The 17,635-nt window shown below is 35.2% G+C and overlaps 2 protein-coding genes across 2 annotated transcripts in view; one reads left to right on the top strand and one right to left on the bottom strand.

The window, feature by feature from the left end:
* Positions 1-1,664, bottom strand: part of LOC306886314 (ryanodine receptor 3-like) — a gene marked incomplete at its 5' end in the record, with an annotated part of 172,700 nt that extends 171,036 nt beyond the window's left edge. The window contains one exon of the mRNA XM_079443321.1: positions 1,617-1,664. Coding sequence (XP_079299447.1) covers positions 1,617-1,664 — 48 coding nt within the window. The remainder of the gene's footprint in view (positions 1-1,616) is intronic.
* Positions 1,665-6,665: 5,001 nt separating this feature from the next.
* Positions 6,666-17,635, top strand: part of LOC306886313 (formin-like) — an 85,218-nt gene continuing 74,248 nt past the window's right edge. The window contains exons 1-2 of the mRNA XM_079443319.1: positions 6,666-6,859; positions 8,405-9,823. Coding sequence (XP_079299445.1) covers positions 8,536-9,823 — 1,288 coding nt within the window. The 5' untranslated portion in view covers positions 6,666-6,859; positions 8,405-8,535. The remainder of the gene's footprint in view (positions 6,860-8,404; positions 9,824-17,635) is intronic.

The raw sequence follows: 17,635 nt of genomic DNA, 5'->3' as shown, positions 1-17,635 counted from the left end.
ATCATAAAGATACAAAAAAGAGCAATTAAATTCTGGAAACATCTGACACTCAGTCATATCATTATAAAGCCCTGCAATACCAAGAGATGAGCAAAGAAAGCAAGCCCTTCCCTCAGTCCTGATGCTTCACTAACATCTACTGATGCTCTGAATCACAACATCAGAATCAATCAGATTACTGCTCAAATCAAACAGAGTTACATCACAACACAACAACAGAGTGGAATGCAATGCTATTCGGCCCTAAAGAGAGAGTAGAGTATGGCAGAGTATCTGTACACAGAGTCAGATAAGAAGCTGAGAAGCACATTGAGCAGATACAGACTCAGCGGACACAAGCTGATGATAGAGACCCCGGAGCAGAGATTGTGTTCACACTGTGATCTGAATCAGACGGAAACAGAACTGCACTTCCTCACAGAATGCTCCAAATACACAGATATATACGGACAGTGTTCTCTGATCAAATACAGCAGATCCATCCCACATTTAAACCTCTTTCAAACCGGAGAAACTACCCTATCTGTTAGGAGAACACAAGAACTGCTGTGTGTTTGTCTGCCTGTCACCATAGAAGAGAAAACACTCAATCTGCCCTGATCTGATGTTTCCAGCACATCTACATTATAATAAACCATATTACTCTATTATAATAAACCATATTACTCTATTATATTAAACCATATTACTCTATTATATTAAACCATATTACTCTATTATATTAAACCATATTACTCTATTATATTAAACCATATTACTCTATTATATTAAACCATATTACTCTATTATATTAAACCATATTACTCTATTATATTAAACCATATTACTCTATTATATTATGTACATTTTGCCTCTGTAAATCTGTCTAATCCCTTATCTTATTTTATTTTTAATTTCTAATTGATATACTTACATTAGTAATTCATTTTGTACTACATGCTAAATACTTTTATACATTATTATTATAATTATTATTATTCTTTTTCTTTCTGTTAACACATATGCACTATTTGTAAGTAGCACAGCTGCAATTGCTTTGGCAAAACAAATGTATAGTTTTTGTCATGCCAATAAAACACACTTGAATTTGAATTGAATTGATACACACACACACACTCACTCACTCACACACACACACACACACACACACACACTCACACGCACACACAGAGAGAGAGAGATACACACACTCACAAACACACACACACACACACACACACACACACACAAATCAACGTGTACATACAAAATAAACACATAACAACCTGAATTTCTAGCGCTACACACCAGCTTTCTTAGATCAAATGAAACTTATGTTAACTAATCACATTGAACAGCTCATAATTCATTAATTCGAGAGTAAATGAGCTTAATGTGTCAAATACAACACAAAGAAAAATCTTCATTCTCGCTAATCATCTGCCCACATCAATTAAACACCAAAGTGCATGACAATAATCAGCGGTTTATTAATAATCAAGCGGATCTCTGACTGAACGCCACTGCGTTATAATGAAGCGATCGTCTCGCGGCGCGTCGCGCACGATATAACGCGTTTGAACCAGTGTTTGATAAACACACAAATCAGAGATATCCTGACAGAGAAGCAGTCTCACCGTGCGCAGGAACTGGATCTCATCCTCCGCGTCTCCTGCTTCAGCCATGATGAGCCGAGCTCCGTCAGACGCGCCGCGCCGCGCCGCTCCGATCAACGCGTCCACTTCAACCGCATTGGGCTTCGGCTCTGACGTCACGCCTGCCTGGCGCATATTCATATTAATACACAGGTGAATTTTTGACACTAGAGTTGTTTGTCAAATTGATCAAATTTGTTAAAATGATATATAAGGATATTAATAGCTCGGTTCTTTTACAATTTGATTCCTCTACTAGATTTCCTATTAATAGGGGAGTAAGGCAAGGTTGTGGAATCTCTCCTTTCTTGTTTGTGTTAGTTGTGGAATTACTCTCTCTGTTCATTCGCAATAATCCTGATATTAAAGGGGTGTCCATCATTTCTGATCGTGAGATCAAAACTTCACAACTTGCGGATGATACAACCCTGTTTTAGAGAATACAAATCAGGTCGGTAAGGCTCTTGAAACAATTAATGCATTTACAAATAATTTCTATGAATAATATACCCATTAAAGATAGTGTGAAATATCTTGGTATTCATATCTCTAAGAAAATATCTCTTAGACAAGATATGAATTTTCTCCCTAACATTAAAAAAGCTAAATTAATATTTAATAATTGGCTTCAAAGAGATTTATCTTTTCCTGGTAGAGTTCTTTTAATAAAAGCTGAAGGTCTAGCTCGCTTCATTTATCCATCCTTTTCATTATTTGTTCATGAGAATACAGATTAATAGTTTATTGTTTTTTTGGAAAAACAAACATCAGCATCTGAAGAAACAGGTTTTATGGTAAAAAAGCTGAGGGAGGTTTTGAAATGCTTGATTTTTCTGATGTTAATAATACTTTTAAATTGAATTGGGTAAAGAGTTGTGTCTATTTGGTATTTTATCCCACATAATATCTATAAAAAAGTGTGAGGGCTTAAGTTTTTGCTCACCTGTAGTTTTTCTCCTTCTAAGCTTCCTATAAAGCTTTCTAAATTCCACAAACAGGCTCTTTTGCATGGAAACTTTGCTTTGTTCACAATTTTTCCCCACATAAAGTTAAGCTATGGAACAATGAAACTATACTTGCTAAGAACAAGTCGGTTTTTCTTAAGAATTGGCATGAAAAGGGTATTGATTATCTTTGTGATTTGTTAGATCCACAAGGGTATGTTTACTCTTATTATGATTTCATGGCTAAATATAATTTCCCTGTTATTCATAAGGAATTTCTTACAATGGTAAAAGCGATACCAAATGGACTTGTTCATCTAATGAAATGTCATTTATCAGTGAACAGAAATTTATGATTGAAGATAAGAGTATTTACGACCCAAAATGTAATAATAAAATTTTAAGAAATGTGTTTCAGTCAAGAAAACGAATTACGATTCTTTGATAGATAATATTAATTGGAAAAAAGCATGGCTTTTACCTTTTTATTTGTATCCCCAACAAGGTGAAAGAATTACACTGAAGAATTTTACATAATATTTACCCCTCCAACAAACTCACATCTAAATTTGGTAATGATAACTTGAATTGTAATTTCTGTAAAAGTAGTATTCTAAAATTAGATATTGAATTTGTATTGGGTGATGTAATTTGTTATTTTTCTCATTGTAATCATAAAACAGAATATATTGGAAACATATTTATTTTATTAGCAAAATATTTTATCCATAAGTGTAAGTTTTCTCTAAAAGTACCCAAATTATATAATTTTTTGTGTGACTTTAACGACTTAATTAAGACGTTGAAAAAAATTAACAACAAAAAAAGTGTAAAATTTTTGAAATTATATGACATTTTGTTGAGCGAAGTGTAATTGGATTAATATGTCTTTTTTCTTTGTAGGACTACTTCAAATGTTTCTATTGTCTTGCTTATGTTTTTGTCATCCACTGTCATCTCATTGTTATGGATGTTCAAGTGTATTATTATTTGTTATTTGATTGTTCAATTGCAATAAAACAAAAAAATTAAATAAAAATATTAATACACAGGTGAAGTATTGGATAGGTTTCTGTTTTGTTATAGTTTCTAATAAAAAAAATATTTAACTAAAAAAATTAATTAATACACGGAAGTGTAAAACTTTGAGCCGCTTTATTATTTATTATTGTTTTATACATTTATTTATTCATTATTTTGTCCTATTATTATTTTTCCGTCAGCACTTCGTGAGAAAAATTCCTCTGTGTTTTACTTTCCTTAATCACTCCCTGTTTTAGCTTGTAATCACCTTAATGACGTCTGGACAGTTTATTTAGCACTTTTTGTGTTTATTGCGTCTTTATGATAAATTGCTTGATTATTGCTTGATTATTGCTTATTTGTAAGCCGCTTTGGATAAAAGCGTCCGATAAATTAATAAATATAAATGCAAAATTATTATGATTATTATTATTGTTTTATTTACCTGTATGTATTTTTTATTTAGTTATGTATTAGACTTATAGTATTCAATAAAAATATAATTTAAAAAAGTAAATATAACGAAAAAGTAAATAATTCTGTCTGAATTATTATTTTATAACTATATTATTATTTATTTTATGTGCATCTATTTATTTCTTATGTAAACACTAATGTGTTTGCTTCTCTTATGTTATTATGTATATAAATTGATTATGTTTTTGTTTTTGCTTAAACATTTAAAAAAAGCTGAACTTTGCTGCCTGAATTTGTTTTTATTATTAGCATTTTGTATATTAATTTTATTATTGTTATTATATTATCATTATTATAGCATTCAATAACAAATAGTGAATGTTGCATATTTGGAAAAAAAACATTATATAATATTTACATGAATATAGTGAGCTTAAGATGGAGTTAATTGAACACATTTTGTTGTCATATGATGGAGTTATTGAATTGCTATAGAAAGCAAGCATGTGTGTAAGTGCCCAGTGTCTGTAAACCGTACAGACTGTGTGACCCAGTCTCCCTAAACTATGAGAGCTCAGTGTCTGCTCTTCTTTGAGAAGCTGGTAAGTGACTTTGGCTCTTCATGCAGTGAGTAAAGTAGATAACTGGGACGCTGTATAGAGCCTGCTGCTGTGTTCAAGGTCACACACACACACACACACACACACACTAATCGAGCTCTGTTCACTGGTGAAATGATGTCAGGCTCACAATGGGCTGTAACTGCAGAAGATAAACAGCTAATTATGTCTATGTTAACAAATACAGCCCAGAATACAGGGATGAATCATTTGAAATGTCACATGAAGTGATGGATTTTAAAGAAAGCAATGCAAAATGAGGTGTAACATTGATAATGACCTCTCTGACAGCAAATGTGACTCTTCATGCCAATATTAGAGACAAAGCTGCAGTTCTGCTTCAAAACGAATCTGATCATTCATTGCTGACAGTTTTGAAGATGAAGGCGGCAAAATGTATTATTGTTTTTTTATATTTAGGGTCTACATGCATCCTGAGACCCTAGAGGATAAGCAGTTTGAAGGATTTACATTTATGTATTTAGCAGATGCTTTTATTTTATTTTTGAAGCAACCTAAAATCATCCAGGTTTGTAAGAAACTAGGTTAAATACAAAGAACCAGACCATTTTTATTTATTATTATTATATATTTTTTTATTTCTGATGTCTTTGCATATGCATGTGAAAGATTTTAATGTTGCTGGTTTCATGTCATTCTAATGTAATCACTAATTATGTGAGATATGAGTCCTATGATACACTACAGAGTCCCGTGTTTTTATATTTAGTATTAGTATAACACTCTTTTTAACTTGTTTTGCTCAGAACTAGATATTTGTATAAATTAATTAAATACATTAGTGGCAGTTTATTGGGAAATGTTCTGTTAAATAATTTAATAAGCTATTACTTCAATTAAAACATAATGCAGTTAAAACCATAATTTGATGTCTGATCCTCTGCTGCCTCCTAGTGGTGGTGTGACTGCAAAACAACATCAAATATATACAAATAGAAATAGATAAATAAAAATAGATGTATTCCCTGTAGCTCAACTAATTATTATTTTTTTTTTTTTTGCATAAAAGCGTCTGCCAGTGCAAAAATATAAATGTAAACCAACATGAAGTGATCATATTTAGTCATTGTTAAATTAATTAAAAATATGTTTTATTATTGTTATAAGCATCTTTTTAAAATGCATTAATAATGTCAGTAAAACATTAGATAAAAATATATATTTTTCTTCCAGTTATCCAACTATAACAGATTAAAATAATAGAATGGTTGGGTGATGAAGCTGTGATATAAACTCATATTCATCATTATGTGTATTGTTTTCTTTTGAAAGTCAGAGATTATATGAACCAAGATCCAGTTACTATAGTTACTGTTACTACAATAAACCCATCGTGTGTTTATACAGGACTCCTCCAGACACTGGCAGCAATATGGCAAGCTCTTATGAAAGTTGGTGTATATTTACATGTAGGCTTTTAATATATATATTATCATAACGACAACTGAACAAACTATGATTTAGTACAGTAGATTGTAAATCAGAATGATGTAGAATGTGATTTAAACTGACAGACTTTCTGGGGTAAACACTGACAGGCTTTCCCTCATTAATATTAATACTCAATATGACTGTGTAACGAGTCACAAAACCTCTCAAGATACTACAGTAAGTGTAAATATTTATACTCAGTTTGTCAGGGTTGCCAGATGTTTTTTGTTTTGAGTCTTGGCAACCCTCGCCTTTTGAAGTTTAATTAAAATTGGCTCTCCTACTTAATTCGATCTCGTCTCTTGGTGTAAAGTATTTTTCATCAAAAAATTATTTGTCCTCCCAAATCAAAACTTTGTCAAAGTAATTTTTTTTCACTGTAAAAGTAATTAAAGCCCCCCCCCCTCCTCATATATTCTCATAAATTCAGACGCCGCTCTATTCTTCATACATTTAGCTTCTTTGAACTTTCTGTTGACTATTTAATATAGATATATTATAGATAGATAGATCGATAGATAGAGGTTCTTCTGTCCCCTTTAAGTCCATACTGCTGTCTTTCTGACATTCTGCAGCACTGCTGCTTGCTGTATGACACACTTCTGATGGGGGCGGGGCCACCTTGAAGCCAACCAATCACAGCCGCGGATACAAACGCCGCCGCCTCTGACTGGTCTGCGCGCCTGTCAATCACAGGCTGAGAGCGCTGTCCTCCAGAACGCACTTTATTCCGAGAGAGAGACGCGGATCCGTCATGCGCCTCAGATGGGTGAGTTCAACACGATTAACTTCAAATAACACTCGATTATAGAAATCAAACACGTTCATTTAGGCTGAAATTATGTGTTAATGCTGATGACATACTGCGTGTTATTTGCTGGACGAACAGCAGCAAAAAAGACGCCGAACTTAATGCCATGTTTTATTATAGATATGAAAAGGTCATGCAAATGCAGTTGATCGTAATCATATTTTAGCAACATTAAAGATGCATTGTTAAATGCAAAGTGATCGCGTGGCTGTGCGAAATGCAGTGTATGTTTAAAGCATCAATTATGCAGCAGTGCAAAAATAACTTTCTGCATAATAAATGATGCTCAATATAGTGCAGATTATTCAATGCACCGCTCCTATAATGCACCAATATAAGATACTGGTTTGTTTGGGTTTGATCACTGTTGAACTGTCATGTCATGTTTTAAAGGGACATTCACTGCAGCTTCTGCATGAGCTCACATTATTTTAAAGTGTCATTATAATGAGTGTGTGTGTGTGTGTGTGTGTGTGTGTGATGGCTGATTATTATGAGGCTCATGATGAAGGGTGCTCTACTCACTCAACTGCGTATTTAAATAATTATGCATACAGTTCAAAGGCTTTAGCATGAAAAAGCGTACTGAATGACATTATCAATAGACCCTCTGTTAGTTGTGCATTCATGGATATTTTTGCCAAAGCATCTCCACAGTTTATTTTCTGGCCTGTAAACATGTCTGGCAAAGAGTTGTAAGACCCCAGCTACGATGCATGGAATATTACAAGATTAATCTGTTGATTATGACAATATTTAGGTTACTTTTAAATATTATTTTTAATTTAATTCTCTGAAGAACAACAAATTTACTCAGAAATTGCTAGTACATTTCACAAATAATTACAGAGATTCAGCAATTAATGCATATAATTAAACATGAAGTAGAAAGACTAAAATAGCATTTTCTTGTAAAATGTACTCCAAAAATCATAATTTCATTTACAACTTCAAAAAATATTTTTTTAGTGTTTACATTTTTTTTGTATGTTTGTCTTTTTAAAATAATTCAGTGTGCAAGCCAAATTTAATACTTGTTGATAACTTTAAAACCTATTTGTAATTGCTATTAATAAAAAATATTACTTTTGATATTGTTGTGGATTTTAAAGGTCTGTGTCTATGCAAAAAGTCATGTTTTAATAAGGTTTTTAGATAAAAATCTGTTGCATATTTACAATTGAAGAGTTCCAATGCAAAAGCCTCTAAAAGCCATCTTTGTCAAAAATGAGATGAAGATACTGAGTGAATGCTCTCCACACATAGTATATGTTCATCAAGTATTTTAACCTTCAAATGCACTAAATCCCAGCCTCAACCCATTCAGAAGTACCAGTACTACCATAGAAACCTATATATAGCAGCCAGAAAGAAATGCTAATTTTATGAAAAATGTCAGATGTACTTAGAGGCTGTTGCATCTGAACTCTTCAAGTCTACATGCATCTTAAAACAGATTTATGAGTGTTTATGTCTCACTAAAAGCCTCCGTAATTTTGACAGGCCTTCGATCGCCCCGATGATGAACACCCGCCGTGTCAATCCACCCCGGGCCGTCCCCGACTCGAGACGAGACCCACGAGACAACCACCAACTTAATTTAGGAGTGTGACTAATTAAAACAGGTCTCCGTAATGGAAGGCACGCACACTGTGCTGCGTCTGTACAAACCCATCCAGGAGCTGTGCTTCATCAGTCTCTACTTCCCAACGAGGAAGTCCCGAGGTTTCTCACGAGCTGGCCAAACCCCTGGTGAAGTCCGGCCTCAAGATGAAGACGCTAAACAAAGAGGCCAGTATTACTGCGAGGCGACTAAAGGAGCGGTCGTGCAGCTCCGCTGGCTCGCCGCAGAACACCATCAGCTGCTGACAGACCTCCTGTCTTTATGCAGTGACTGCGCACACAGGATTAAGATGGGCAACCAAGATGGAAAGCTTCTGGAAGGATATGGGGAACATCTCGGAGGTGATGTTAACAGCACTATTTCTCCGTCCCCAGAGCATAAGAGAGCAGCTTTAAGAGTTCGTAAGCTGAAGAAGCTGGGTTCTAAGAGCGCTGAAGAGATAAAGAAAAAGGTGCAAAGTGGAGCATCCGAGTTTTCTCCGAAAGCAATCTCCATCCCTGGCATAGATACTCCAGGATCAGGCTCTTATGTGAGCATCTCCAGCGAGGTTTTTCCTCCGATGGAGGAACACTTCCAGATCGCAAACGATGGGTGGGATTTTATGGAAGAACCTCGTTCTTTTGAATCCGAAATGGATCTTTGTGCAGAGCTGTTGGAGTTTGATAGCCAACTCACTTTGGAGTACAAAAAACCATTGGGAAACCAACATGGATGCGTCCAAAAGGAGATAATGACTAATGGGAATATTAAAGAAAACCAACAAAGTCAACCAAGTTTGGAAATCAATCAAAGAGACGTGAGAATTGATGAAATGGCTACAAAACAAATCCATACGGCTTCCAAAGAGGAACCTGTATCTCATTCCAGCTTGGATCACCAGCAAGAAGAGATCAAGCGCTTTACTCAGGTGGACAATGAGAAAACCAGATCTAACTTCTCACCCTCCATTGACGCCAGCTCTAGGAGCTCTAACCTTCGTCCCTGGAGCAGAAGCCCCACATCAAGCTCTCTCTCTGGGGTCTTCAATCTGTCTTATCCTCCTGCCAACAGTCTCCAGAGCATGTCTCCTGTCTTATCACCTCTGTCTTCTCAGCTCCCGAGTCCCCAGATGAACCACCGGATTGTGTTGCTTCCTGAGGAGGATGATGGGAATAAACGCTCCTCGAGAGACGAGCCCAAAGTCGCCACAGAGGTCATCGACAAAAACGGCAACCGTCGGACGATCACACGGTTAGACTTGAACCTCAGCAATCATTTCTATCTGAATGGAGCCAGTACATCGAGTGCCATGGCCTCAGGTAAGAAACTGCTCTTCTAGATCAGACTAAAAGTTATGTAATAGTTCATATGAAGAGTTTAAATTAGATTAATCGTGATTAATCGCATCCAAAATAAACGTTTTTGTGTACATAATATATGTGTGTGTACTGTGTATATTTATTATGTATATATAAATACACATGCACTATATATATTTATCCGTTTTAATATCCTAAATGAGTTATTTGGGAATTATGCTTGTGAAATCAAACTCACTGCTATTAATCTCAGTTGTCTAGGTTTATTCTGATTTCTTAGGCTTGTCATGTGACTCAGGCCTCCCAGCCCTCTTTCCCAGAGATCCATTATTGAATTTTCTCTGTGTGTGTGTGTGTGTGTGTGTGTGTGTTTGTGAGTGAGTGTGTGTGTGTGTGTGTGTGAGTGTGTGTGTGTGTGAGTGAGTGTGTGTGTGTGTGTGTGTGTGTGTGTGTGTGTGTGTGTGTTTGTGAAGAATCCAGTCCTGATCTCAGGAAGATCAAAGCCGGTGGTCGGCTCTCAGGTTCAAACAGCGCTGCCGCTCTCATGAACATAATTTGCTCTGCACCTTCCTCCTGTTGTTCTGCTTTGGGTCGCTTCAGAAGTCCCAGACATTAGCAGGATTAAACCCTCTGTTGCTGGAGCAGGACTTCAGAAGCGTGTAAACTGCATCTCATGGCTGCGCTGACCAGAAAAGAAAGAATTCCCATTAAGCGTCTGCCCTTTCTGTGATGTTCCTCTAATTCAAGCCTAAATTCAGCAGATAGTATGATTTGATCATCGCCTATTAGACTTATTAGACTCTGTTTGCTTGAGGCAGAAGAGATGCATGAAGTCTGCAGGATAATAAAGTCCAGTGCTGAGCTGATCTGATCACACATGACAGCTTTATGAACCTGAGACACTCTCTGCTTAGAAGAGAAAGGGAGACATAGTTTATTTCTAAATGATTATAATAATAAGAATGAGTTTTTGTGCTATTCTATATTGCACCAACAAACCCAGTAGCAATTGTGATATACACTGCCGTTCAAAAGTTTGGGATCAGTAAGATTTTTAATGAAGTTTCTTCTGCTCATTAAAGCTGCATTTATTTGATCAAAAATCCAGACAAAAATGTAATATTGTGAAATATTATTACAATTTAAAGTAACAGTTTTCTGTTTTAATACATTTTAAACTGTAATTTATTCCTGCGAAGCAAAGCTGTATTTTCAGCATCATTACTGCAGTCTTCAGTGTCACATGATCTTCAGAAATCATAATAATATGCTGATTTATTATCAGTGTTGGAAACAATTATGCTGCTTAATAATTATTATTATTAAGGATGTGTTAAATGGATAAAAAGTGATAGTAAAGACTTATATTATGGGCAGTCGTGGTCTAATGGTTAGAGAGTCGGACTCGTAATCCAAAGGTTGTGGGTTCGAGTCTCGGGCCGGCAGGGATTGTAGGTGGGGGGAGTGAATGACCCTCAATACCACGACTGAGGTGCCCTTGAGCAAGGCACCGAACCCCCAACTGCTCCCCGGGCGCTGCAGCATAAATGCTGCCCACTGCTCCGGGTGTGTGTTCACTGCTGTGTGTGTGTACGTTGGATGGGTTAAATGCAGAGCACTAATTCAGAGTATGGGTCACCATACTTGGCCACACACCACTTCCCTTTCCCTTTGTTAGGAAGGATTTTTATTTTGAATAAATGCTGTTCTTTTTATCTTTTTATTCATCAAAGAAAAAAAGTAACACGGGTTCCAAAAAAATATTAAGCAGCACAACAGTGTTAGTCCTCTGTCGTGTGTGTCTTGTGTCCATATTTGGTTTGTTTCCTGACCTTGTTAAGTGTGATTATCAGTTAATTCTTGTCCAGCTGTGTTTGTCTTATTATCTATGATTATCCTGTATGTTTATAGTCCTGTCAGTTCAGTTAGTTTTTGTCTTGTCTACTCGTTACTCCCGGTGTTTCTGTGTCAGCCCTGCCTTGTCTTGCCTTGAATGGATTTATTAAAGACTTTTATCCTCGTCTTTGTGTTCCTCGTTCATCCCCGTTGTGTGCACTGTGACAAACAGTTTCAACACTGATAATAAATCAGTATATTAGAATGATTTCTGAAGATCATGTGACACTGAAGACTGGAGTAATGATGCTGAAAATACAGCTTTGATCACAGAAATACATTACAGTTTAAAATATACTAAAATAGGAAACCAATATTAGAAACTGTAATAATATTGCACAATATTACTGTATTTTTAATCAAATAAGAGACTTCATTAAAAAAATCGTACTGATCCCAAACTTGTAAATGTTTTCTAGTTATTGTGGAGTTGTGGTTTCGTTCGTTCCGCTCTATTAAAGCGTTCTCCAGTGATGTGATGAACTCTCTAGTACTCTCAGGAGTTACTCTATACTCCATTACACTACAGCATTTCATCAATCAATAAAACCTCTATAAATACCTCCAGTGTGTCAAGAATTAAACTGCACTAGCACTTATCATCTTTACTCAGTTACAAAAACTTTATCTTTACTGAAAATATAATATTTTTACAGTTTTGTTCAGCTGCTTCCACACTAAATCTTTCCTTGTCACACAGTTTCTGAAAGCTGTCACTCAAACAGCAGAAACACACACCAAATCTGCAAAACCAGACACTAATTCTCAGCCTTTGACTCAGTTTTCAATTTCATAAAACAGTTTTGGCAAAACACAACACAGTTCTCTATGTAACACACAAACATCTAACAGGAATTAATATCATGGCAAAGGTGTTTGCAAATGTTTGTTTCTGAGATGTGTTTGTGATATTTTGAATGCAGTGCTTCATTTTGCAAGAGATGTGAGGCATTTTGCATTTTATGTGTAATTCTTGGATTTGTGTAAAGTTTTGAAAAAAAGAGGCAAAGTTTTGAAAATGTGTGCAAGCAGCTGAAAACAACTGTAATATTCTATGAACGTTAAAATGTCCAGTTTTCTTCTTGTACTTAGAACATTATTTAAAGGTTACTAATAAGTTTCTTACAACTTTATTTTCACCCAAAATGTATTTTCTCTCAACACTGAGAATGTCATCATAAGGATGGTCAAGGAATGCTGATGTCAGACGTTTTCTCTCAACGTTATGAGAACATATATCAAATATTAATACAGTTAGAAGAACATTACTTTAGGAACTTTTGTCCTAACATATAAAAAGCGTCAGATAAAGTTGTGAGTGTTTTCCTGTTGCTGGGTTTGCACTGGTTCCAGCAGCTCAGCATCAGTAATAAGTGTAATGAAATAAAGTAATCAGTCCAGAGGTCATATGAAACTGATCACACACAGACAGAGAGACACTGAAGATCCTCCGGGTTTCTTGCATGCTTTGCATGTCTGGCATTCAGCAGGAAACAGAGAGAGAAAGAGAGAGTGCGTGTGTGTGTGTGTGTGTGTGTGTGAGAGAGAGCGCGAGTGTGTGTGTGTGTGTGTGTGAGAGAGAGAGAGAGAGTGTGTGTGTGTGTGTGTGTGTGTGTGTGTGTGTGTGGTGGGCTGAATGAGTCAAGCGTTGTGGGTAATTACACATCCCGTCATTAAACACCAGTGTGTGTGTGTGTGTGTGAGGGTTTATATATAAACTGATGCTGCTTTAAACTGTCTTTAAATGTTCCCAGTTTTATTTTGGATGCGATTAATCACTATTAATCATTTGACTGCAGTAGTAATTTAATTTATTTATTGATGGAACAATTTATGTGTCAGTACTTTTTGAAGGTTTCCAGCCCATTTGAACAATACCATGATAATACTGATAACTGTGATAATCTATAATCATGATAAGAAATTTTCATATCGTTACATCGCCAGTGTGAACATCTATTAAATCATTTAGGTGTGTTTTAATTCATGCTGGGGTAGTTCAGGAGAAATATGCGAAGCATATTGATATAAGCAAGTTATATCAAGTTATATATATATATATATAAGCATATTGATATAAGCAATACTGATATTGTTTTTAGGTTGTAAAATGTAAAGCCTCAGTGCATTTGTGTCTTTGGATTCTGATTCTGTCCTGTAACATCTCATTTGACTGCATTTAGTTAGAGTTCACACTAATAACACTAATTATAATGGTAATGATAATGTTGTGTTTATTGTAAGTGCACTGCATTTTTGCCATCTGCAGCTGCACGGTGAGTAATTAATGACAGAATTTTCATTTTTGGGTGAATTAACCCTTTAAATGCTCGAGCTCTTTAACGCAGGATGGATTCTGATTGGCTGTCAGTGTTTTTATCGTTTATTATCTGGAAGAAAGTCATTCTGAAAGTATTCCAATGATTTTATTTGTGTCGTTATCATTATAGTATAGAGGTGTGAATTCCACTATTCTCTTTGAATTAGAAAGATTATTAAAACTATATAGTTCTTGTTATTCTTGGTGTTCTTTACACTGATGAAGAGTTAGGAAAGTAGTTTGTGGTGTTTGTATTTAGTTTATTTATTTACAGGGGCAATGCACATTAATAAACATAAATGTAAACGTGCCAGAATTAGCCCAAAAGGCTACTTTTCATCTGTAGACCCTTGACAGAATGTTAAAAGGTCACCCTAAAAACAGAGACAGAGCATCACACATATACACATCACATGGAGAGAAAAAAATAAAAAATAAATAAATAAAATAATAATTACAGAAAACAAATTCACACACAAACAGAGAGATCACTACTAAAATACAAAATATACGTGAATTATCTAAAACAAAGTAAACACGAGAAAAAGGAAAGAGAGAGAGAGAAAGATGGCAGCAGAAGAGAGCAACTTAGCCAAGAGCAATTAGTACAAAGAAGTCTATTGTCAAGAATACAATACTAATGTTGACAGTGCTGAGTTGTCAGTAACCATTTTTTAAGATGAGACTGAAAAGAGCCAAAAGTATGTAATCATCTAATTGTTGATGGGACGGAGTTCCATTCCCTTGCAGCTTTGACTGAGAATACAGACTGACTGAAGTTACTTCTTTTGAGAGGAATAATACAGTCTCCTGTAGATCAGTGAGCAGTCGTTCTAATATTCACAAACTGCTTTAGTGGTGAAGACAGGCTATGTATAGTCTTACACAGCAGACAAATATGTACATATTTGATCAAGTTATCCCAGCTTAGCAAATTGTATTTTTTTAATATTGAGCACTGATGAAACTGAACTGATTTCTTATCAAGAGTTTTTAGTGATTGTTTATACAAAGACTCTAGTGGTTTCAGAGTAGCAATACTAGCTTGCGACCAAGTAGTTAAACAGTAAGTAATATGAGAAATAATCATGGAATGCATATACATCAAAGCGGCGTCAGACGACATATAATCATGAATAAATCTAAAATTTGATAAACTAAATCTGACCCGGTTACAGACCTTTTTAACCTGCGCCTTAAATGAAAGTTTGGAATCAATCAGAATACCAAGGTACTTATATTCAGATACAACTTGTAATATAACAGTGTCATCTGCATACATTTGAATGTTAGTGTTAGGACAGACGGATGGATGGAAGATCATTGATGTACAACGTAAAAAGTAAAGGACCCAGAATAGATCCTTGTGGAACACCAGTGGATATACTTAAAGGAGCTGACTTATAATTCTGTATACTAACATACTGTGTGCGACCTGACAAGTATGATTCAATCCATCTCAACGTATGTGGAGAGAAATTAAAACTTAATAATTTAGACAACAGAATTCTGTGGTTTACGGTGTCAAAGGCCTTCCTGAAGTCAAGAAACACAGCCCCGACGACCCCTCCTTTATCTAAACTTTTTCAGTCAAATAGCAATTTTCCATCTCAGTTGAGTAATTTGCTCTGAAGCCAAATTGCATTGGATATAAAACAAAATAACTATTATTCAAATAATTAGTGATTTGAGCAGCCATCAATTTCTCTGCAACCTTTGAGACTATAGGTAAAATACTAATAGGTGTGTAATCACCACTTTTGAATATAGGCACAATAACAGATGACTTCCAAGCACATGGGAACATCCCCTGAGGAACTGAAAGATTGATCATTTTAGTGATAGGATTAACTAACGACTCACTAAGCTCTTTAAGCATTACCACATCCATACCAAATATATCCTTTACTCTGATGGTTTAAGAGATGTAATTGTTCTTGTGACGTCTGAGAGACTGCCCTTAGAGTAAGGGCTTGCTCACCTGTATTAACTGGATACATTTCTGTATACTTAGAGGAAAAACACTGTGCGATTGTGACTACCGAGTCAACAAAGTAATAGTTTAGTGCTTCGGCTACATCAGCTGGATTGTTAGTCAGCTTCCCGTTAGCCATCAATTCAAGTGATGACCTATCTTTTCTTTTATCACCTTTTAAGTAGCTCAACTTATTCCAGATTGTCTTAGAATTACCTCTAGCCTCATTAATTATCCTCAGAAAAAAATCAGGCTTTGCTTTTCTCAACGACTTTACCACCTCGTTCCGTAACATAGCGAAATGTTGTCTATCATGACTAAACTTTGATCTGTTTGCTGTTTTTAAAGCAAGATCCCGTTTTTTCATTAGTTCTAAGATATCTGAATTAATCCAAGGGACAGTATATTTTTTATTTTTAGGATTAAGTTTACAACTGAAATCATTAATAGTGCTCTCTAATTTTTGGGAAAATGTTTGACTGTCTTCATCCTGATCTTTTCCGATTAATAAATCATCCCATTCAATCTGATGGACTGCCTTTCTGAAATCAACTAGTTTATGTTTTGGAATGCCATAAGAGTCATATTTCCTTATGAATGAATTGAATCTCTTGCTAGATCATTTTCTGGCCACTAGAATCAAATTGTGATCAGAAAGGCCTGTTAACATATTAAAAGTTTTTAAAATTCTCTCTGCTCGATTAATAAAGATTAAATTGTTGAATTAGTTATTCTTGTAGGCCCATTAATCATTTGCTTCAGATCAAAGTGATCAGTTATCTGTTTGAGACGGTTGTATCTTCCCAATTAATATTAAAGTCTCGCATTATAATAACTTCTTTGTTGAAATCACACTGCTTTAGTAATTGTTTCAAATTTTCATAAAAACTAATATTAGAAGATGGTGGATGATAAATTACAATTAATACAAAAGACATCTGTGGTGATAATATAAGGTTCAGACCAATACATTCCAAATCCATACAATCTGCCCAGGCGATTTCACATAAATCATAACTCCACCTCCCGTAGAAACAACTCTATCTCTCCTATACGATTTAAAACCAGGTACTTCTAATGCTGCAGACGGAGAATTTTCATGAAGCCATGTCTCAGATAAACAAAGAAAATCTAAGTTAGAGTCTAGTAAAAGATGATGAATTTGATCTCTTTTTGATGTAATACTTCGTATATTCAAACACCCACCTAAGAGACCCTTTGGCTTGACTTTAGGATCCCAAATTGTTCTTGATTGATTTACTGTCTGAAAGAATCCCCATTTCTTATTTTTTAAAATACCTTGATTTACAACTTTACTTTTTACATTTTGCATAGACTTTGCAAACACTTGTGAAGTACCTAAACCAGAGTTAACAGAGATGGAACTGTTTGGAGTCTTATAATGCACCATCTCGTCTGAAAGTCCGTGTCACTCCCGCTCGCTCAGCATTATTAACAAATATTTTCTCATATCTGTTAAATAATGAATGGTTATTAGAATGATCCACAAAAAAACTAAAATTAATAGGACTTAAAAAGTTCAAAAGCAAGCTGTAAACTAAGAGAGCTGTGACAACACCTGCTGCCATCTTGGTCCATAGTATTGAAGTCAGGCTCAAAA

This window comes from Barbus barbus (genome assembly GCF_936440315.1).
Source record: "Barbus barbus genome assembly, chromosome: 20".
In the NCBI taxonomy this organism is placed as follows: Eukaryota; Metazoa; Chordata; class Actinopteri; order Cypriniformes; family Cyprinidae; genus Barbus; species Barbus barbus.
Note: the sequence above shows the minus strand (reverse complement) of the source record. Positions and strands in the feature narration are given on the sequence as shown.